We start from the raw sequence: 21,200 nt of genomic DNA, 5'->3' as shown, positions 1-21,200 counted from the left end.
GGGTGCCTGTATTACCTGTCCCATAGCTGGGCAAGGAGTGACAGTCAGTGTCACTCACCTGTTCTCATTCAGATGCTCACAGGTGGGCAGGCTGACCACAGAACCAAGTTAATGAAATAATGGTTGCAACCTTTTCCCTAATAAGAATAATTTTGAGGGGTCTTTTTGCTAGCCACTTTCTAGACATACTGATTTCTTTGAGAGAGGAAGGAACTTCATGTCTTCTAGTCCCTCTGCATCTCTTGCATTCTGCAATAATTACTGATTTTTTTTTGAAGAATACCTGTATTTCTTAGCAGCCAAAAAGGTGATCTTCATATTTGTGTGGTCTTCTGCTGGATAAAAAAATTATCATAAAAAATTCATTAAAAATTCTGTTAGTGTATCTGAAACTACAAGTAGTATGCTCGCATCTTGTCTTTCATTCTTAATGAGTCTTTCTTGTTATTGCTACAGCAGTTGGTAAACATAGGAATAAAAACTGAGCTACTGATCAGATGACTAAAGGAGAAAGCAAGCTGTCTATGACTTGCTCTAAGATCTTCAGTTGACCCAGTTGTAGTCTCAGTCTGGAAATAGCCTTTCCTCTTTAGGAAAGACTGACTACAGGCAGAAATATTCAGTATAGATTGTTTATTAAATACTTTATTTTTGTTTGACTTGGTGAGTTTTACCATATGAAACATAGTAATACAAAAGTGGGATGTCTTTTTTACATTACTTTAGTTGAGAAAAAGATCCCTGTTTTTGCTATGTTAAAAATGCAAAGGTGATGGTAATTACTATGGTCTTTGCTGGGATTGATATTTTAGATGGTAGACTTATTTTTATGGCATATGGCTGTTTACAAGGCATGTACTCTGTCACTGTGTGTCTGCTATACAAGGTGAGTACAGTTTTTTCAGTTCCTTTATTTTTTCTTTGTCTGATTTCATATTAGTATCTCTGTTATAACTTTGGTGTTCTTTTTCTTGCTCTGATCAATTTAAATGTTATCATTGTGGTTTTTTTCATACAGCTCACCAAGTCTCATCGGCAAGGTCACATGGTGAAAGTGGATTGGCTGGACAGACTCACCTTTAGAGAAATAGAAATGATCAATGAGGTAAGTCATTGTAGGGTCAGGTTTGGAATTTTTGGGGGGTTTTATCACGCTAAGATGAACCTTCACTTCTTTAGGAGACTTAACTGCTTGGTTTTATGTCCTTCAACTGCCAGTGCAGATGGTGAAGGAAAAAGTAATTCTTTGGAAGCTAAAAGTTGATTTTGCTTTAGCAATAATGAGAATCACAGAATAGATTGGTTTGGAAGGGACCTCTAAAGGCCATCTAGTCCAACCCCTGTGCAATGAGCAGGGACATCTTCAACTGGATCAGGATACTGTGGGCCCTGTCCAGGCTGACATTGAATGTTTTTGGGGATGAGGTTTCTACCATCTCTCTGGACAGCCTGTGCCAGGACCTCAGCACTCTCGCAGTAAAGTCTTCTCACTCCATGCCCTTGTCTAAAGTCCCTCTCCAGCTTTTCTGCTGGTCTCCTTTAGGCAATGGAAGGGCCTCTAAAGGCCCTGGAGCCTCTTCTCCAGGCTGAACAACCTCAGTTCTCCCAGCCTGTCTCAAAAGCAAAGGTACTTCAGCCCTTGGGGCATCTTAGTGGCCTCCTGGTCCCTCCATCAGGTCCACATCTTTCTCGTGTTGAGGTCCCAGAGGTGGATGCAGCTCTGCAGGTGGGGTCTCACAGCGCAGACCTGCTGCCCACCCTGCTGAGGAGCAGCTCAGCACAGAGCTGGTTTTGGGGCAGCCAGTCCACATGGCCAGCTTATCTCCAGCATTTCATCCACTATGTACACAGCTGTCTTGGCTGTTTTCAGCTTCAAGTGAACTTGATCACGGAAGATAGACTTTACTAATAATTTTGAACAGCTTGGAACAAACACTGTTAAGCATGACTAACTTACCTCATTACTAACTTACCTAGGATTTTAGGTTGTGATGGGGAGCTTTTTAGACATTTGACCTGTTTCTTGGCTTCAGACCTGTTCCACTTTATTTTTTTAATATTGAGTGCAGAGAAAAGACATTTGCAGTTTTGAACGACTATTTTTAAAAAAAGCAAAATAATCTGGTAGTTTAATTCCTAAATGAGGTTTTAACCCTCACTGACCAAAATCAGCTCAAACTGTTTAATTTCTTATACTCGTCTTGCACCAAAGATCTCTGGTTTTTCCTGTGCCCTGAGATCTTTGTGTCTTACTGGTAACTGGACATTTGGAAGTCAGATTCTTTTTTTAACTGAAATCCGTGGTTTCATAAGCCTCTCTAAATATTTCAGTATTTTTTAGAAATTAGCCTATCATCTTTTTTATCCCATTTTTTTTCCTTTAGCTTTTTTTCTTCACTGACAGTAAAATTACAGTGAAATAAATTTTTTAGACCTGTGCTTTAAACAGAGAACCACTTTGTCTATGGTGGAAAGCCAAGCCATTATGAATGCATTAAATGAAGTGAAATTACTCATTGTTAAACTTCTTCCTTGTTTCTCACCCAGATTTTAAAGTTCTAGGCACTTTTTCTAGGTAGAGCATTTAAAAAATGCATACATGAGCAAATCTTCCTCTGAAGATGAATAAGCTGTAAATTTAATCTTGTAGTCCAAGTTTATTCTGTCTCTTTTATGGTGTTGTTTTAAAGAAATTATTTGTTTTTTCTATATCTTCTGTTTTTTTTCTTTGATGTGCAATATTATAGGTAATGATTTAGACAAAAAGAACAAACACCAGCTACTCACAGGTCATCTGGTTATTCTGCATTGCATTTTTTTATACGTTTAGCCCACAGCTGGAAGCTGCTGATGAAAACAGGTTTTCATCTGTTAAGTGTGAATATGTATCACGAAGTGGGAATGTGAGGTAGTAAGAATGTCAGGAAAGAGGTGGTATGGTCTCAAGTAGTTCTATGAAATGATTAACTAAATAATTTCTGCAGCAGCTGATAACCTAATTAATCAGTTACAACACAAAGGAAGTAGGGTAATTGCTGTAGTGCGAATGCTGAAGATTGATGTCCTGCAAAAAATGATACACATCTGTGGTGGCTCTTTCCTCAGAGGGAAAAACGAAGCTCCAATTTCATGTACCTGATGATTGAATTCCGTTGCGTCAAGTGCGATGATAAAGAATATGGAATAGTTTACTACGAAAAGGTATGTGCCCTGCGCGCTTTATGGTTGTGTTTAAAAAGCAGCATATGCACCTAAAATGAATGGGTTTTTCTGCTGAGATGAAATATTCTGCTGCAGTAGAGCAGCAGACAGCTGTCAGTGGCAACTGTTTATGTACATACAAATCAGATAGTGTAGATGCAGCATGATTGCAGATGTCAGTCATTTGTGTAATAGAGTTCAAAACTACAGAATTTAACAAGTGTGAGTGATTAAAAACTTTCTGATTTATAGTTCTTTCAGTCATCCAGCAGTACTTTCCCAGTAGCTACGTAAAATTATGACTTGGATCCGGAGGATATGTACCTGTATTGAGTGGTAACTTTATAGAGGATGAGTTATTAAAACTTTGCACAGGAGCTCTGCAGGTGAACATTGTCTGTAAAATGAACAAATATAGAAGTTTAGTCTTTCATACTGAAAATGCTGTGGAGTAATTAAGTAAAAGACTTCTAGATTGGAATGTCTTGCATCTTTCCTTGCTGTTTATGAAACAGATCTGCAAAGCACCACCTTCAGTATTTTTCTGAAGTTAAAATTTAATGAGATGAAGGATTGACAGTGAGCTTAACAGACATCAGCATGGTATTGGAAGGCATTATCACTCTGTATTGTGGAAAGACCCACTGAGGTGGAAAAAGCAGTGTATCTGTCCTCTGGTTTCAAATGAAATTGTTTCTTAGATATTTCATAGTGTTTAGATTCATAAGAAGTCAGAAAGTTACTGAATAATGCATATTTTTTGGAATGAGATAGAAGGTAGGAAGAGAAACTGGAGTGCTCTTGAGACCAGAGGCACCAACTTTAGGCAACATTTATTCTGAGAGTTTTAAAAAGCTTAATTCATTACACAAAATGTTAAAATAATGCAAAAAGGATTATGAGTATTTCTGTGTACATGGCTATTACTGGTTGGCCTGGCCCAAAAGAGTTGTGACCTAACCTAAAATTTTTGAAGAAGGCAGTGAAAAATACAGTAATAAATAGCAAAATGCAGGATTAAAAAAATAAAAGATAAAACAGGTCAGAATCAGCTTCAACTCTTTGATATATTGCAAGTCTTGGAGTTTTTTGGCTTTCAGGAGTATTTTCTGAGGGCAGCATTTGGTTGGAGCTTTTTGGTCGGTTTTGGGGGGGGGGACAGTTGGTTTGATTTTCTTTTTGTGACTTTGTTTTTCTTTTAATTTAATTTCTTGGTGAGTTTTAGTGGTATGGATGAAAGTGGGTCTTATGCAGCTGTCTAGGTTAGCTGTTTAGCATTTCTTTTTGGAGATTGTAGTTGACAGTGAGACCTCTGCACATGTTTCAAATCTTTTTGCCTTTTAAGTAGCTTTTTTTGCAGTGCGTCTGTACATTATCCTAGAACTAGCAATTATAGAGGATTGTGCTGTTGCAAAACTGTCTTGTGTTATATATCACAATGAAACCTATAATGTGTCAGATTTCCCCATGAACAAAATAATGTTATTTACATCTGTGGAAATAAAGGAAAATACAGGAAATACTTGTCTGGATAGCATAGCAGGATATGATGAAAATATTGAAACTTTTTACTAACAGCAGCTCTTTACATGAGAACATGCTGTACCTTTCATGGGTGCAAACATCTGTGGCTTTGTGTCCTCTTGGCTCTTTTCTTTTTATAAATGAACATGGCGTTCCTAAAAATGACTTCTCTCTTACCTCCAGCAACCTGCCATTATAGATGAATTATTCCTGATTTACACATATGACTTCTTTTTCTTCCATCATTGTGTTTTATAGATGTGCACGATACAGGAAAGAAGATTCAGACTCCAAGCATCCATCTTTCTTTTAACAGATGTTTCTGAAGCATATTAAGAGTGCATGCAGTAGAATAACTATGAATTGGCTGCTCTTGCAGAAATAAAGTAATTGAATGTGTAATAGTACATGTTAGAGCTGTAACTGACTGCAGTTTGAAGGATTTGTTGTTACAAAGTAGCTTTCCAACAAGTTCTTGACCCTTTTCCGACAGCAGTGGAAAACGGTACATAAATTAGTGCCTGTTTTCTCAGTTTTGTCATGCTTCCAATTACAGTCTGCGGTCTGTGTCTCGGCCATCGCCAATCCAGGGCGCTGAGCATAATGAAAGAAGGTTCTGTTGTCACCTGCTTGTGACCGATAGTCAAAGTGGAGATTACTTGTCACAGTTTTGTTGATGTATTTGTTTTCAAGTGTTTAGGAAGAACGAGCCTGTTAAACAGCGACTGATAGGATTTGGGGTTCTTTGACTCGACATTCAATTACAATGAAGTGAGGTGGCAGTGTCTCTTTCCATGTTCTCCGTTAACTTCATTTAAATACAGTGTTCAAGACATGAGGGATAGGGTCTGCTAGTAATGACAACATCACTTTTGATTCTCCATTTAGGCAGAAATTCTGTGTGACTTATCAAGCACAAATAACACCAGCATTTATCACTAATGTATTTTTGTGCAGATTTCAAGTGAAACATGTCTTTGGGTAAATGATTGCACTGCTGCATCCAGTTCATTAAAAAAGATAAAGAAATTTGATTATCAGAGATCTTGCCTGGATTTAAAGGCAGAAGTACTGTCTATACCAGCAGTTGTCTGTCTTTTTCTTTTTGTGGGGGAGATGTTGGTTTGCATTAGTGTTACTTCTAATGGTGTTTTGGTTAAAAATTAAGATAAATGGAACCTCCTTATTTATTTGTGCACTGAAACTGAATTTCAGGCAAGTACAGGGGAATATTGCTGGTTTGGGAAATTCTGCAAATTTTGTGGACTGTCTTAAATGAACTGTAGTATTTGTATAAAGTCCTCCACACTGACCTTATTGTAGTGAAATATCTGCAGAGCTCTGTAACACAGCAGTTTAAAGCAAGTTAGTGTTGTTTGGTATTGATGTTGCTTTTGTTTCCTGGTGGCGAAATAGCAGGTCATCTCAGGTTCTGCCTGTGCTAGGAAGTTTTGCAGCCAAGAGGAGCAGATTCACTGAGGGAAGAGGCTGCTGAAGACCCAGTGTCTGCACCATGTTCTTGTGCTCTGGTCTGTCTTTCATCACATCCCACGTGGTTGTTGGCACTTAGAGGATGTCAGGGATTTCTGGGATTTCCATGATGTGAACTAAAGCTGTCTATATGGGCATGATCAGGAAAGACACTTCAAAAGTGTGCACTTGGTCAAATTCAAGTGCTAATTTAGGCACTAGTTTGGTTTAGTAAGTTTGTATGGTCAGAGTTGTGCTGCTGCACATGTTGTTCTCAAGGTATAATGGAGAATTACAGAAAGGTAGTTAAACAGTTGACATCCTTTACAGGACAGCTAATGTCATTGTGCCTTCTTGAGTATTTCATTAAGCAGTCTGTTTTAAAATGTTTGCTCCTGACACCGTAACTTGTCCCATGTATGCTTGAAAAACTTGATTTCATGGCAGGTTTTGGTTGAGCTTAAGGCTTTGTTCTGTCATACAGTGAAAGGCTGGGAATGGTTTTCCTGGTGCTTGAACTGTATAGCTAGAACTTGTTAGCTTCACTTTACAGCATGATCTGACTACATTCAAAGAGTTCAAAATAAACAGTCATTATCGTGATTCCTTTGAAAGGTTCCAAAAAGAGTTGCTTGCAATGAGTGTACAAATCATTCTTTTAACATTAGTCTTGAGAAAAAAAAAACTCCTTAAACTTCATTTATAAACATTTTGACATGACACACTGGAAGGCATTGCTTTTTTTGTATGTTTGTTTGTTTTGTTTGTTTTTTGGTTTTGTTTTGTAAGTAAAATTTAGACAATAGTGCTTTTGTCATTCTCATCCTGGAGAGTTTTGAATTTTTAATGTCTGGCAGAGATTTCTAACTGAGGGGTAAATGCTCCACTTTACCAGACTGAAACCTTTCCTTTTTCAGTTAATGTGTCTTGAAGTAATGATTTTATCATTTTTTTACTGAGGGAGAAATACAGCAATGGGTGTTACTATGGCTTACCCCTAGAGAATCCTCATGGGTTCTGGATATTCTAAAAAGTTTGAATGCTTGTTAGTAGCAAGTTAGTTGCATGTTGCTACTGATTCCCCTCCTGTGTTAAGTTTTCCATACTGGGTTTTTGTGTGAAGGTTCTAAACAGAGGGGAGACTTGTCACTGGGAGATTGAAATCTTGTGTTTCTATAAAGGCAAAGTCAGATTGCAGCCTTAGAGTTTAGAACTGGAAGATAAGGTATTGGTAGATAGAAATCGGTCTGTCGTCAGATGTGTTTATGAGAAGGATTCCTCCCACCTGCAACAATTTCATTGTTTTTTATATAATTTCACTTTGTGAAACTACTGTGACATAATCTGAGCGTTCTGCCTGGTGAATTGACAAAGGCTTAGTGCAGTGTGAATGCTGATCTGTCACTGTGACTCCAGCCCAGTCCAGACTACTGTTAGTGATGCAGCAGATTTTGTTATTATGGAAATACTTTGATGCTATTATTTCTGTGCAGTGAAGTCAGAGCTAAGTTCATTATTTAGGCAATATGCTTTTAGAGCAGAGATACTGTAAGCAAATGTCATCGTTGCCTCTTCAATGTTTGCAGGCATGCTTTTTTTAAAAGACTAATGAGCAAAGCAACCTGCTCATATTCTGGGACCATCATCAGCCACAGGCAGACTGTGTGTTTATTTCCCTTAACTAGGAAGGATATGTGTGTTCTTATTTTGACTTTTGTCAAAATTGTTGCTTCAGAAAGGCATAGGACACTAGTAAATGCAATTAAAAGTGTCTTTCTAAAGAAGCATTTTAATAATAAGAGAGATTTTACTGTAGCCAGCAGCACAAAATTCATGTAGTAGGAAAAAAAAATGTTTGTCGTGAGAGGTTAATGGCAATTTTAAACTCCTATATCTTGTTAGTGACAAATAATTCTCCGCATTGAAATAACCTCTCCTTTGAAAGTTACCTCTGGAAAGTATAAAAGTAAAGCTATGCCAAAGGGCATGTATGGTTGGAAAAGTACGAAAAAAAAGAGGATGGGGGCAGAAAGAAACCTGAGCAAGTTACCTCAAAACTTAGTTATTGTGGGAAATGTTGGTATGTCAAACAAATTTTATTCTGTTTTCAAATTTACAGCAAAATAAATGAAAACACTCAGTATAAATATAGCAGAGCACATGTTATGCTAAACTTATTTTGTTCTGAGTTTGACTGTTTTGTTCTGTATTTTAAATGAAATATCTTTTCATAGCTTTTATTAATGTTAGTTACCCTCTGGAAACCCTTGTGTTACAAAGCACAGAACCACGTTGCTGTGTTTCTGGAAGACAGAGTTGCTACTTTTGTAATGTGGTGGCAGGCGTTTATTTTTTTTTTCCTTGTGTCTGGTTCAAACAGGAATCTTCTGGTTTCTTCCTTCCTTATTTAGGCAGCGCACATTGGACTCTAACCATGTAAAACCTCTGATAGATCAGGTTACACACATCTTTCTGTGGAACTTTTAAGGTGTAGAACTTTGAGGAGATATTTTCTTCAATGTGGTGGTTTTTTCTAGAAAACTGTGTGGGTTTGGTGGAAATACAGAGCCTGGTTTTGTTTCTCTGCATGCTTCCAGAGGACACGTGACAATGGTGGCAAATTTCTCGACTCACCTGTGTGGCATCATAGTAGTGAGCTGTCAAGCTGCGTCTCCTCTGGTGAACTTCCATCTGTCTTGCAAATTGTTTGTCATCTGGGAAAAAGACAGACAAGAAAAATAATCTGTTTATTTTTTTTCCCTTTAAAACTGTCAGCAGTTGAATCATTCTTCTGCTCTAGTAGAGTTCACAGTGCATTCATATGATACATTTTCTCCCTAAAACTTGAGGTGTTTAATATGCCTTCAACTTTTTGTCATTCAGGATGGTGATGAGTCATCTCCAATTTTAACAAGTCCTGAAATTGTTAAGATTCCAGATCCTCAGATGTCTATGGTAAGCATGCTACATGTGGTGCCATCTCTATTACAGAGTTACTGTTGAACTTTTCATAAATGTAGATGAAAGCTTGCAATCTTAAATATTTTAAGATTCCAGTGGCAAGGTATATTTAACCAGTTGAGAAGTATCAGGGGGGTTGAATTTTGTATTTTTTTTTCTATTTCTGCTGCTGCTAGATTAAAATACAAGGATTGATTGAATGCATATGTTCACCTCCTCCTTTCCATGCATAATCTGCTTGCTTCTGAGGTGTAAGAAAGCAGAGACGGGGGATTGTTGGCAAAAGAGGTTAGAGGGTGGGAAGATAAGAGGGAGCTGAAGAAGAGGAATGTAGAATTTACAAACTGGTGCAATAACTCTTGGTCACTTCCTCTGTTAAAATATTTTCTCCCTACACTCTCTTGTATGTTGTCTTTCATGTAGACAGTGCCTAAGTACAGTTCTAGAAAAGATTTCCATTATTGTGGATGCCAATTCAGTGGAACTGGTATTGGCAGCTTTGGGAACCTTAATGTAAGTGGGCTTGTACTGGCAACACTGTTTGAGCACCGTGTAATCTAACACTGCGATAGCAAGTCTGACAATGCTGGAAACTGCCTTGGCTGCTGAAAACTCGTTGGCACTGTGGCTCCTATTGTGGCTCCTACTGTTGCTAACATGGTATTAACAGTGGGACAAGTTTTTGAGATGTTTTTCTTGCATACAAAGCTTCATGCTGCAAACATCATCCTAAAGAAAGTGTTTATGAAGTGTTTAGCACGTTTGAGTGCTGTCAATCATGGATGTATTGACTGAAATGCTTACATTTTGCAGCAATTCACTGAAAGGCAAGATAGGGTTTGTTAATGCTAAGTCAGAAACTGAAACAGACCCTCAAAACTCCCAACAACCCTCCACGTATTATTAAAGGATTTTTTTTGTAAAATAAATTTAAAAAAAGCCAAAAGATACTGTATTTTCAGATTTGAAATTTCATTTTCATACATTTTTCAAGAGACTGGTGAGTCTTCTCTGGATGGTTTTGTTTCAATAGTAATTTTCTCTGAAATTTAGTATTTATAAATATTGACTTGCCCTCTGCGTTTAGGAGAACTTAGTAGAAAGCAAACATCACAAACTTGCTCGAAGTTTAAGAAGTGGACCTTCTGATCATGACCTGAAGCCTAATGCAACTACACGAGACCAGCTTAATGTAAGTCAGTCATATGATGGCTAAGTTCAGTTTTATTAGGTAGGTTGGTAATAATATATGGTGACAGTTTAAGGAGAATAGAGTTAATTTCAGTTTATAGAGAATCATGAATGAAATGTTTCAGAGTGCTTAGACAGAAGAGCCCAACTCAGAAAGTAACGCAAGATATTTCTTCATTTTTTTTAAACCATTTAGGGGGGTTAAGAATGTGTATTTTGTGCATGTCATGTAGGTGTGTGTGGTACACTTAAAGCAACTGTGTTTGCCTGCACTGTCAATTCAATCAACTATGTAACTGAGAAGCATCACCATGATACCATAGCTTTGTGTTGGAAAGCTTTTTTTTTTTCTCCAGCTATTTTTGTGTTGTCAGTGTTGTGCTTTCTCACAGTATACTTTGTTAACTTGTTGATTTTGCCTGTTCACGTTTTTAAACTCACTTTCTGACTGTGTATCAAATAGATCATAGTGAGTTATCCACCAACAAAGCAACTAACGTATGAGGAACAGGATTTGGTGTGGAAATTCAGATATTACCTTACTCATCAGGAGAAGGTAAGTTGAGTTGTTAAATGGTTTGGGCTGGAAGGGACTTTGTCGCTTATATCAGTAATCTTTTCGAGGTCTGTGCTTAGGTAAATATAATCTGAATCTAGTTCTACCTTTGTATGAGACATTAGTTTTTGAAATCATTTCCTTTGACTAGCTTTCTACTGATAAATTGTCCAATCTCCTTTTTAGGCCTTGACAAAGTTCCTGAAGTGTGTCAACTGGGATCTACCACAAGAGGCAAAGCAGGCACTGGAGCTGCTGGGCAAATGGAAGCCCATGGATGTGGAAGACTCTCTGGAGCTTCTGTCATCTCACTTCACCAACCCAACAGTGCGGCGCTATGCTGTTGCCAGGCTTCAGCAGGCTGATGATGAGGTATTCACTGGTCTGTTGGTACATGGAAAAGTCAGCTGATCTTAGGATTTTTGATCTCATTGAGCCCTTGAAATGTTTGCTGCTTTTTATGACACTTTTGTGAATACTGATAAAGGAAAGCAAAAGATGATTTGCTGTGTTGCTATTTATTGTAAGGTTTTTGGGAGCAGTCTTTACATTATTAAGTATCACACATTGATAACTATATTAGCATGAACTGCCCATAGTAGCTGGTTTTGTTAAACAAGGTAAAACAGCGGTATGCTCTCACCAAAAACTTGTGTTAACCTGTGGAAGTCCTCTGAACTTAAATAGTCAATAGAAGGATTTTCAGCAGATCCATCTGGTGAATTCAGTATATCATCATACTCTTTTTGCTAAAGAAAATTAGTAGAAGATTATCCGTGGAAATGAGATCTTTCTAATTGTATACTGATTAGAATATGATGAGCTGTGATTATGAATAGAACCCACTTAATAGAATCTAATATGTTAAATATTAGTGATTTACATATTTTATTTTGACAGCTTAAAAAAGAAAAGCAAACCCAAGTTTGATTGTATTGCCATAACTCTTGAATCTTTGGCAATCAATGGAGTTTAAAATAGGGATATATTTTAAAATATGATAAATATATCATATTTTTTCAAGCCTACTTCAGTGGCCTAGGTCATACTGCTTTGACATTAAAAATGTACCTTTTAGAAAGTACTGGAAGATAAGTAAACAGAAGTTGAACAGTAAAGGCAACAAGCTGATTTTAGACAGCAAGTGGTTAAAAATCTGTTCTTTAATCTAAAACAGATCAGATATATGTTTTTTCTCTTAGATCCCCAGCTACACAAAGGATATAAAAAATAGCCCATAAGAGAAGAGAGAATTTCCATTGTTGATAACACAGTCCAATTTATGCTTGAATTTTCAGTTTTCTTCTTTTGAGACACAAACTTAAAGCTTTATTCTGTGGATGCTGGAAGCAATTAGGGCAGCTTAACTAAAGAGAATTTTAACATAGTAATTGCACCTGAATATTCACTAAATTAGCACTTAACTGTCTTTGAGTAACAAAAAATAGTAGAATGATAATTCAGTATCTTTTGGGAGTCAAACTGCATCCAGCACCAGTGCTGCTATATGGTACATTTCTTGTTTAGGGAGACTTCCATTTCTGTGTTATTAGAGATCACTAAATCCTGACTAAGTTATCTGTAAATTAGAATTTTGTAAACATCAGGAGTTCTAGTTTTCTTTGACTGACACTCTGATTTCACTTGGATTTTTTTCTTCCCTAAGGATTTGCTGATGTACCTGCTACAGTTAGTCCAAGCATTGAAATACGAAAACTTTGATGACATAAAGAATGGCCTGGAGCCTAGCAAGAGGGACAGTCAAGGTTCCATGGCAGAAACTATGACAACATCTGGATCTAATGCTCCAGAAATAGACAGGTAAGAAGCTTAGGCTTCCAGCAGAAAGGCAGAAATATGTAATGTTCCAAGACATCAAATTGTGTCTTCTTTTTAGAGGAGGTTTGCATATTCGTGATGTTATTTTATAATCAAACATTAGAAAAACCCAAGAATAAAAGCAAACCTAATGAATCCCGAACATTCATGAAATGTGTTTCCTGATTACACATAGTTTACAGAGCTAACAATGTTAAAATTGTGGCCTTTGCTCTTACTACACAAAAGGAGGAAAACATCTGTAGAGCAGGAAAAACATGCTCTTGCTTCTTTCTGTATTTGCAAAAGTTAAGATGTCTTCACTGAAGTTATTTGAGGTTCCACTCCCTGCTTTCATCACAGGATGTGGATCTTAAAGTCCAATCAATTTTAAGTGAAAAGAAATTTCATCTCGCTTCTGCAAAGGAAGCTGTAGGGGAAGATGTGTGGAAGCATACTTCTTATACTTGCAGGAATGCAAAAGAAAGACTGAGGTGGCTAATAAAGTATTAAGCAAAGTGCAGATGAACTTGGTAACCAAAATCTTCCAGATTTTTAGGATTTTCCGTCTTAAGCTTCTAATGGCTTGTAACACGAGGGTGTATTTTTTGTGTTACAGTTCTACAAGTTTTCAGAGATCTTTCTGCAAAGCTGTAAAAGTGGGTGTTGTGGGAAGGGTGGTGTGTTTTGAGTCTCAAATGATACTTAGTTCTTAGGAGAGCTATTTAATTACTTCTTTTCAGGTAAATTTACCATCTGAAAACTTTGCCTTGCAAATAAGCGTTTGTCTACTCTGTGTGGTTTCATTCCAAAGACTAGTGCTTGCAGGTGTTGTGTATTAGCAGTTTCATCTTAGAACATTTGAGAAAGCTCCTGAAAATGCAGATTTGCTGAATTCCTATCTATGTCTGCTTATTTTGAATGGAAAATGTAATAAAATGCAAAGTTTGTTTAAGTGAATGTCCTTCACAGGCGTAAACTGTATAGCTCTGCAGGCACAGATTTCTGCTGTTTTCAGGAGCTGCAGCTGTCAAAGTTGCTGTTCATGCAGTTTGTTCTGAAACAGGGTTGGGATGCTACCTTCAAAGAAAGGTAGCAAAGAAACTCTTGCAGTTTTCTGAATTTATTATGCTGTGGAAGTGAAATTCATTGTGATTTCCATGCATGTTCCCTGGCCCCTAAGCAATAACCTGGAATCATACCAATAACGTGCTTTCCTTTGTGTAGTTCTCAGATTATGAGTCCTATTCCACCTGTTTCCTCTCCACCTCTTACTTCTAAGACAAAAGAGCTTGCAGAAAATGAAAACCTTGATGTAAGTCACATTATTTACTTTGTATTTATTGTACTTTTCTAGTGGCCTGGTACTGTTTCCTGCTTTTATGTGTGAATATTTAAATCCTTTGGGTAAATCTGACTGAATATTTAAAGTGCCCAGAGAATACAGTTTTAAAGTAAATGCTAAGAAAATAGCAGTTGCTTAACTGAATTTTTTACAGGGTCACAGCATCCATCATCACAGCATCCAAAGCTGGGTGACTGGAAATTGAAATTAAAGTATTCTTCTGTAAAGGAGAAAATTATTATGTGATAGCAAAGGCTATTACATACTGATTAGACACTGAAACCTGCATATGTTCAGGGTATTCTAAAACAGTCTTTTAATAGCAAACAGTTATCCAAATATTTCAGTCTCTACAGTCTGTACTTTCTATTGCCGTATTCTTTGGCATGTCATCTTTTTTGAACCTAAGTGAGACACTGTTTTGATTTATTTCTGCTAAGGACTATATTCAGTTTATGCCAGAAGTAGACAAGTAATAGGAATGGGACTGGAGGAAGGGAAAGACAGAAGGTGAAGACATTTTGAAGGAATCTGATTTTAATCTGATCTGCGGGTTAATTGTCTTTGAATTAATGATCCATTCCCATTGCAAATTGTCCTATTTGAGTCTTAATACTGCATAGAAAATAAATCTCAAATTGAGCATATCAGTAAAGATACACAGATTTCTTGCTACCTGGACTATTAAACCTGAAAGAAGCAGCTAAATGCTGTGTATCCTATACAAATTTGTTTTCTTGAAATGTAGAACATCTTCAAGATTGTTAGATGCTCTGGATACAAAACTGAGTGGAAATCTGTTTAGAGTTGAATATTACGGCATTTACAGCAAGATGCAATTGCACAGGAGGAAATACTAACATAAGTAGAAATTACATTAAAGGTTTCTTTTTGGAGAACATAATGTGTTTTTTATATGTTGGTAAATACATTACTGGAGTAGCAGATCTTCTGCTTTAGTAGTGCTGCTGGATTGAAAGGAATATTTAAATTATTGTGATTTAAATATTAGGTAGGACTGGATTCAGATTTTAGACGGAAATATATTTCTCACAATTCTTATATTTACTTGGTGTTTTTCCTTAACTTTGTCTCTCTCTCTCAGATGCTTCGATTTCTTTTAACTTAATTTTTTTTTTGCTCTTCTTAAATCCCTTCCAGCAAGACCTTTGCACTTTCTTGATATCACGGGCGTGCAAAAATTCCACCTTGGCAAACTACTTGTACTGGTATGTTAGAAACTGTTTATTTATGCTGTATCAACATGTAATTGAAATCAAAGCTATAATGCCCAGAAGGATGCTCATCGAAAGATGACCTGTCTTGAGAGCTTCAGATTCTCAGTTTTTCTCTGGGTAAAATAGTAGGTTTAAAACAATATGCATTTAAACATAGTAATTTATAAACAGAGACTTATAAAATGTAGAAGTATGCATTACTGTTAGATTAAAGAAGGTGATGTCTAGAACATTGCATACAATGTCACAAAAAGCAGCCTAACTATGTTAAAAGTCATCATTCAAGTTACTTATGGTGCTGGGGAGGAGATAAAGTTCACCTTTGCTCTGCTTTGCAGTCTGTGTGGTTGTAATTTTTGTGCTTATAATGTTTGACAGTGTTGGCTGCAATACTGAAGTTTTGCACTTAAGTATTAATCAAAGGTGTACGGTATGAAGATTCATAAAGTTTTTGGGGTTTTTTTTGTGGTAGTCTAATTTTAGTTTATTCCATTTATGGTTATGAGCACAAACAAAATGTCATTGCAGATACATGCAATCTTAAGGGGCAACTTTAAATTTTAGTTCATCTATACTGTAGAGAGGTAGGATTGATTAGTTTAGGATCTTGTCTCAGCTCAGTGTATTAAAAGTAAAATTAGACGTCTAAAGTAGTAATCTGCAAGCCTTCTGAACAAGTATTTGCAAGTAGGAATTTTCTCATTTGAAGCAAGCTGAGATGAGTAGAGCTGTACTGTGTGTATTAGTGTACAAACATCTGCATTTGCACAACACTCACAGCTATTTACTTGCATGTACTCAAGTATTTTAAAAGGAAGACCTTAGGTGCCTTTTACATGGCTAAACCTAAGTGATATGATTCTCATTTGTAACCTCTGTAGCTGCATCAAATAACTAAAAATACTATTGCATATGATCATATTTTAGTGTGCTAAGGACATTAACCACAGGTAAGTTGTGAATTGAGAACTAATCGTGCTATTTGATGTAAAACATAACCGATGGTTTTTATAAAATTCTTGCAAGAAACCTGTAAACTATGCTGAGAGATTCCATTTATAACTTTCAAAGTTTTATTGTATTAATTATTTTTAGTAGGTTGAATTTTAAGATACTTAATTGAATGACTTATGTACATTTGCAAGCAGTAGTTACTTCTGTTGCAGTGGCCAAAGATAATGTTCAGCTTCATTAAAAATTACTATTAAATATAATTAATTAAAATAATTGCAGTCTGAATTGGTGTGAGTAGAAACCAAGTGCTTGACCTAATCAAATATTCTTCATTAAGATGTTGGTAGCTTAACTTATCTGTCAGCTTGACAGAAACTCTTCTCTTACATTTCAGCATCATCTCAGACACTCTGTCTACAGAAAGCTCAAATGTCTATAACTCTGTGGAGTTTTTGACTTATGACTTAAAAAAAAATAAATTCAGCAAAACAAATAAGAGTCCACCAAGCCAAAAACCCTAGTCTATTTATTCTTTGTTTTCTTTCCAGACATCTCAATTTCTCAGTGACAAAATACAAGTGTTGCAGCCACTGTATGAGCTGACGTAGCCATAAATCCTCATGGCTGCTGATCAATTGTATTTTTCAACTATCCAGACACAGCATGCACCTAAAATAATCAATGGAAAAAGTACAATAACCCTTGAAAATGGAACCTTCTGCTCAGTCACTTGTCATTGTAAAACTATCCTGTCCTTTAACAGTGGCCTCAGAAGTCAGTGCTGCTGCTTTTGTTGTCTCCTCTTTGGACATACAAGACACCTGCTCAAGTATGAAGCATTACTCTTCCTCCTTGCTTCAAGATAGCTTTGAGAAACTGTCCAGGGCTTTTTTACAAATGAAGATGAAAATGGCACGTTTCAATTCATTACTTCTCCTTTTCCTTCAAGTTTACGTGCAGATTTTGGACTTACTTTTATACACACATTCATGAGAGAACAGTCTGCAGTAACGCTGCATTAGCAAGGCTTTAGGAAGAATCTTTAGTTGTAGATTTCATTGGGGTTGTACACATGGAGTAAATTACATATGCCATATTCTAGTGGATTTAATGTGTTGTGTATTTATAGAGAAGCTGATCAGCTGCAAATGGCACACCTCTAATCTTGTCTCACAATGATTCTGTCATGAAGAGATTCTGCACAAGTACATAAGGAAGGTGTAATTCTTGCTGACATGTAATGTCCAAGAGACTGTTTTGAATTAGTCACTTTTGAATCAAAATGCAGTGTTTGTAAATTTACTGAGATGGTAATTTCTTTCCTTTTTTAATAGTATTTATTATATGTTTTTACTTTATTACATTTTTATTGAATGTTTTTGCTCGGTAGGACATACATTGACCAACAGAAGGAAGATATGTACGTACCTTTCAGTTATTAGCTACTTTTTCGCTTGTCAGTGCTGCAAGTAGATATTTAGACAAAAGCTTTCCAAGTGACTGCTTAACATCAAAATAAATTTTCAGTGCAGGTGTTCCAGGTTGTACTATTAAGTTTTGTATCCAGTTCATAATTTAGGAATGGAAACTCTGGCATGTATACTCTGCAGAGCTCCTTTAGGACCAATACCTTTTCTTCCACCATTTCTAATAGTAAAACAGGGAGCAGGTAGGGTGAGGTTCTCCTTGTATGGTAGGTGCTCTTGAATAACAAGTTTCCAGCCACTAAATTATGTAGCAGGTGGTATCACGGTGGAAAACATGCTCAGTTGTACTTCTTGCCTGGAGTGTTCATATGATTTGGACTTCAGGTGTGTCCTCTTTACACTTCACTTTAAGTGAAAATCCACAGACACTTTTTAGACTCTCCTGGTCCAAATGGAACTGGGGACTATGCAATTTTAAGAGATCAGCTGTTGGTTGAGCTGAAGATCTATCTCAGAGATCATCTTCATTTTTAGTTCCAGGTCTGTAATACAGGGCTACTGTGTTTCACTCAAATTGTGGAGCTCCAAGAGGATGGTGTAATTTGGGTTGTTTTTATGCCGCAGGTATGTAATAGTGGAGTGTGAAGACCAAGATACTCAGCAAAGGGACCCAAAGACTCATGAAATGTACTTGAACGTGATGAGAAGATTCAGTCAGGCTTTGCTGAAGGTAATGCCTCTGTCTGAGAAAGTCCATAACAGTTTGGGATAGTTCTTCCTTAAAAAGATTCAGGTGTCTAAGAGGATGAGTTGGGATTTTTTGTGTAGGTATGTCACATGCATTGAAATTTTATAAAAGCTTCCACTCCTATTCAAATTTTGAATTTGTAGTAAGCTGAAGAAACTGCCAAAAAGGAAAAGAACAAATATTGAGAAGTCTTTCTTCTCTTTTGTTGCTTGTTCCCATATATTAACATGCTGGGTCTGAAACATTCTAAAAGCCTTGTGTAATCAATGTTATTTATTTACTATTTATTTAGTTATTTTTTGTAAACTCTTGTCCTTGAGGCGCAAGTGGAGAGAGTCATCTGGAACTAAGAAACATCACTTGCTGTTCTGTGTTTCGGCAGCAGAGGGTGCTGGAGCAGCAGGGAAAAAAACCTAAAACAGCTGAAAAGACTTCTGAGAATTGGAAGTTTTGCTGTATAGTAGATATGCAGTCTTTACAGATTTTCATGCATCTCACACTTAATATTATTTCAAATTTTAGGGGGGTTCTTGAATCTGACTCTTGTGCTTCATAAGAATATTTTGCAGTTATCCATACTAACTTACTTTGGCTGTGCAAATTGGTTTGTCATGCATGACTGTTCACTGCTGAAACTGTTGAAGCAAATTGAGGTGCACTGTTAGGTCAGATAATTGATTGCCAGCTACAGTGACCATGATTGTGTTTTACAGAAAATACCTTTTGAATTGACGGGAAATTGATCATTATTCACTTAACCTCTTAAAAGCCCAGAGGTCTAGGAACAAAGGAATGATTTCTAGATCAAATAATTATAGAATGAGGAATTAATTCTGTTACTTTTCATTCTCATAGGGTGATAAGTCTGTCAGAGTTATGCGCTCGCTGTTGGCAGCCCAGCAGACATTTGTAGATCGGCTGGTTCATGTAATGAAGGCAGTGCAGCGTGAAAGTGGGAATCGTAAGAAAAAGGTAATTAAAGGATTGGAAAGCCTGTCTGTGACAATGGGTAGGAATGTTAGCCTTTTATTAAAGTTCCTTAGCACTGAGATCTGTAACAGATGTCCATTCTTCTGTAATAATTTTGGTCAACTGTGAGCAAACTTTAGAAAGGTTCTGATAGTTCAAAGTTCCAGAGTGTGTTCAAAGTTTGTAGATAGGAAACAGAAGAGGCCCTTATGAACACTCGTGGAGTTTTTTGGACAAAGAAAGATATGACAATAATTAAATTATTGTTGATACAGCTGAGCATTTTGTGGGAGATGTGGGAGAGTATCAGGTTATTGTCATGTGAGTGATATGCCAGGACAGATAGTGAAAATCAGATACCAGCAAGGTTTCATTTGTTCCAAGAGCAACAAAAACATGTTTTTCTATAACGTATGTGTTTATTAGAAGTCTGCTTTCTGTTGGGTCTTGAGGAAAAGGCTTTCTATTGTATGTTTCAAGAAGCTTTGTCCTTCTCAGCTGAAGTGTTTTAAGTGCATCTGACAGGTGGGTCTGGGAAAGAGAGTTGAAATGGCAGAAGGATTTCTGTTTGTGTATAACCTTTTCCGTTGACACACATCAGTATTTTTAAACATGGGTTTTTCAGTGTGATGGTTTCTTTAAATGTATGGGGTATATTTATGCAGAAAAATAAAGCACTTGTTAACAAAAAGTGAGGCAGCTTGTTCTGTGCATTGATAACAAAGGCTGAAAGAAGAGGAGAAGTTTTCAATTTGTGAGATTCTCTTTCCTGCTTATGCATTGGTAGTGTTCAGTTGTATATTCTTCTAAGAAATTTCTGTAAAACTAAGAAATACATGGCTTTTACTTTTAGATTTCAATCTAGCTTGCAGCAGTTAAGCACTAGAACTATTCCTAGCAGTTGTGGGCCTCCTTGGTGTCTGTTTGTGTCTTTTACATTCAGCAAGGGAAAAGGCTAGAGACTTTAATGTATTTGACCTTTACTATGTAGGACACCAAGTGTAAAGTACTCAAAAATTGATGTGTTTCTGGTAACTACAGATGTAGGAATGTTAAGTAAGTCTGGACATCAGATCAGTGCAAGCTACTGTCCATTGGGTTCCTTGGTGTTAGGAAATTCCTTGGTGGAACTGAGGGTTGTAAAGTTTCTGAGTTGGATTTTAATCAATTTCTGAAACATAACTAACATTTAATTTTGAGATAAAAACAAATCATCCTGTGCTTTATGTGGGCAGTTTAGAAGTAAGTTTTTTTAAGACTATCATATCTGGAACTTAGAAAATTGCTTGACTATACTAACACTAGATGGAATATTTCCTTTGTTATTCAAATTATGGCAAATAGAAGGTTTTGAAACTTTGATTGTACAGATAAAGAATTGAAAAAATTGAATATTTGTTAGCAATGCATGCTTTGTTTATGGATTTCATATATACCTAGTATGTGTTTTATGTTTTGTAGGTTTTTTTTCTTAAACAAATTTTCATTCTTTTAGAATGAGAGGCTTCAGGCATTGTTAGCTGATAATGAAAAGATGAATTTAGCAGATATGGAACTTATTCCACTTCCTCTGGAACCTCAGGTGAAAATTAAAGGAATAATCCCTGAAAAAGCCACACTCTTCAAGGTAAATGAGAGCTTCTGAATAGCTGAAATGCCAACATGTTTTGTGAATCCTAAGCTTAGAAACGTCAGTTGAAAGACTTAAAGGGACAGATACAGTCAAGGCAAAATGCAGTTGTAGCAGGCTACGTAAGTGGTTAAACAACAACTTATTTTCTTGTGTTATTCAATTTAC

The 21,200-nt window shown here is 36.6% G+C and overlaps 1 protein-coding gene across 3 annotated transcripts in view; it reads left to right on the top strand.

The window, feature by feature from the left end:
- Nucleotides 1–21,200, top strand: part of PIK3C3 (phosphatidylinositol 3-kinase catalytic subunit type 3) — a 66,331-nt gene that overhangs the window by 8,359 nt on the left and 36,772 nt on the right. For 2 of the 3 annotated variants that reach the window (XR_005255212.1, XM_038123957.1), the window contains exons 5-17: nucleotides 1,019–1,105; nucleotides 3,106–3,201; nucleotides 9,079–9,150; nucleotides 9,580–9,669; nucleotides 10,244–10,348; nucleotides 10,811–10,903; nucleotides 11,090–11,275; nucleotides 12,570–12,724; nucleotides 13,949–14,036; nucleotides 15,228–15,295; nucleotides 18,310–18,415; nucleotides 19,289–19,405; nucleotides 20,898–21,029. Coding sequence is in view for 2 of the 3 variants with exons in the window: in XM_038123957.1 (XP_037979885.1) it covers nucleotides 1,019–1,105; nucleotides 3,106–3,201; nucleotides 9,079–9,150; nucleotides 9,580–9,669; nucleotides 10,244–10,348; nucleotides 10,811–10,903; nucleotides 11,090–11,275; nucleotides 12,570–12,724; nucleotides 13,949–14,036; nucleotides 15,228–15,295; nucleotides 18,310–18,415; nucleotides 19,289–19,405; nucleotides 20,898–21,029 (1,395 nt within the window). In the remaining variant the exon portion in view is untranslated. The remainder of the gene's footprint in view (nucleotides 1–1,018; nucleotides 1,106–3,105; nucleotides 3,202–9,078; nucleotides 9,151–9,579; nucleotides 9,670–10,243; nucleotides 10,349–10,810; nucleotides 10,904–11,089; nucleotides 11,276–12,569; nucleotides 12,725–13,948; nucleotides 14,037–15,227; nucleotides 15,296–18,309; nucleotides 18,416–19,288; nucleotides 19,406–20,897; nucleotides 21,030–21,200) is intronic. The other variant, XM_038123958.1, reaches the window with a different exon arrangement.

The sequence above is a fragment of the Motacilla alba genome, chromosome Z (genome assembly GCF_015832195.1).
Source record: "Motacilla alba alba isolate MOTALB_02 chromosome Z, Motacilla_alba_V1.0_pri, whole genome shotgun sequence".
NCBI classification, from domain to species: domain Eukaryota; kingdom Metazoa; phylum Chordata; class Aves; order Passeriformes; family Motacillidae; genus Motacilla; species Motacilla alba.
Note: the sequence above shows the minus strand (reverse complement) of the source record. Positions and strands in the feature narration are given on the sequence as shown.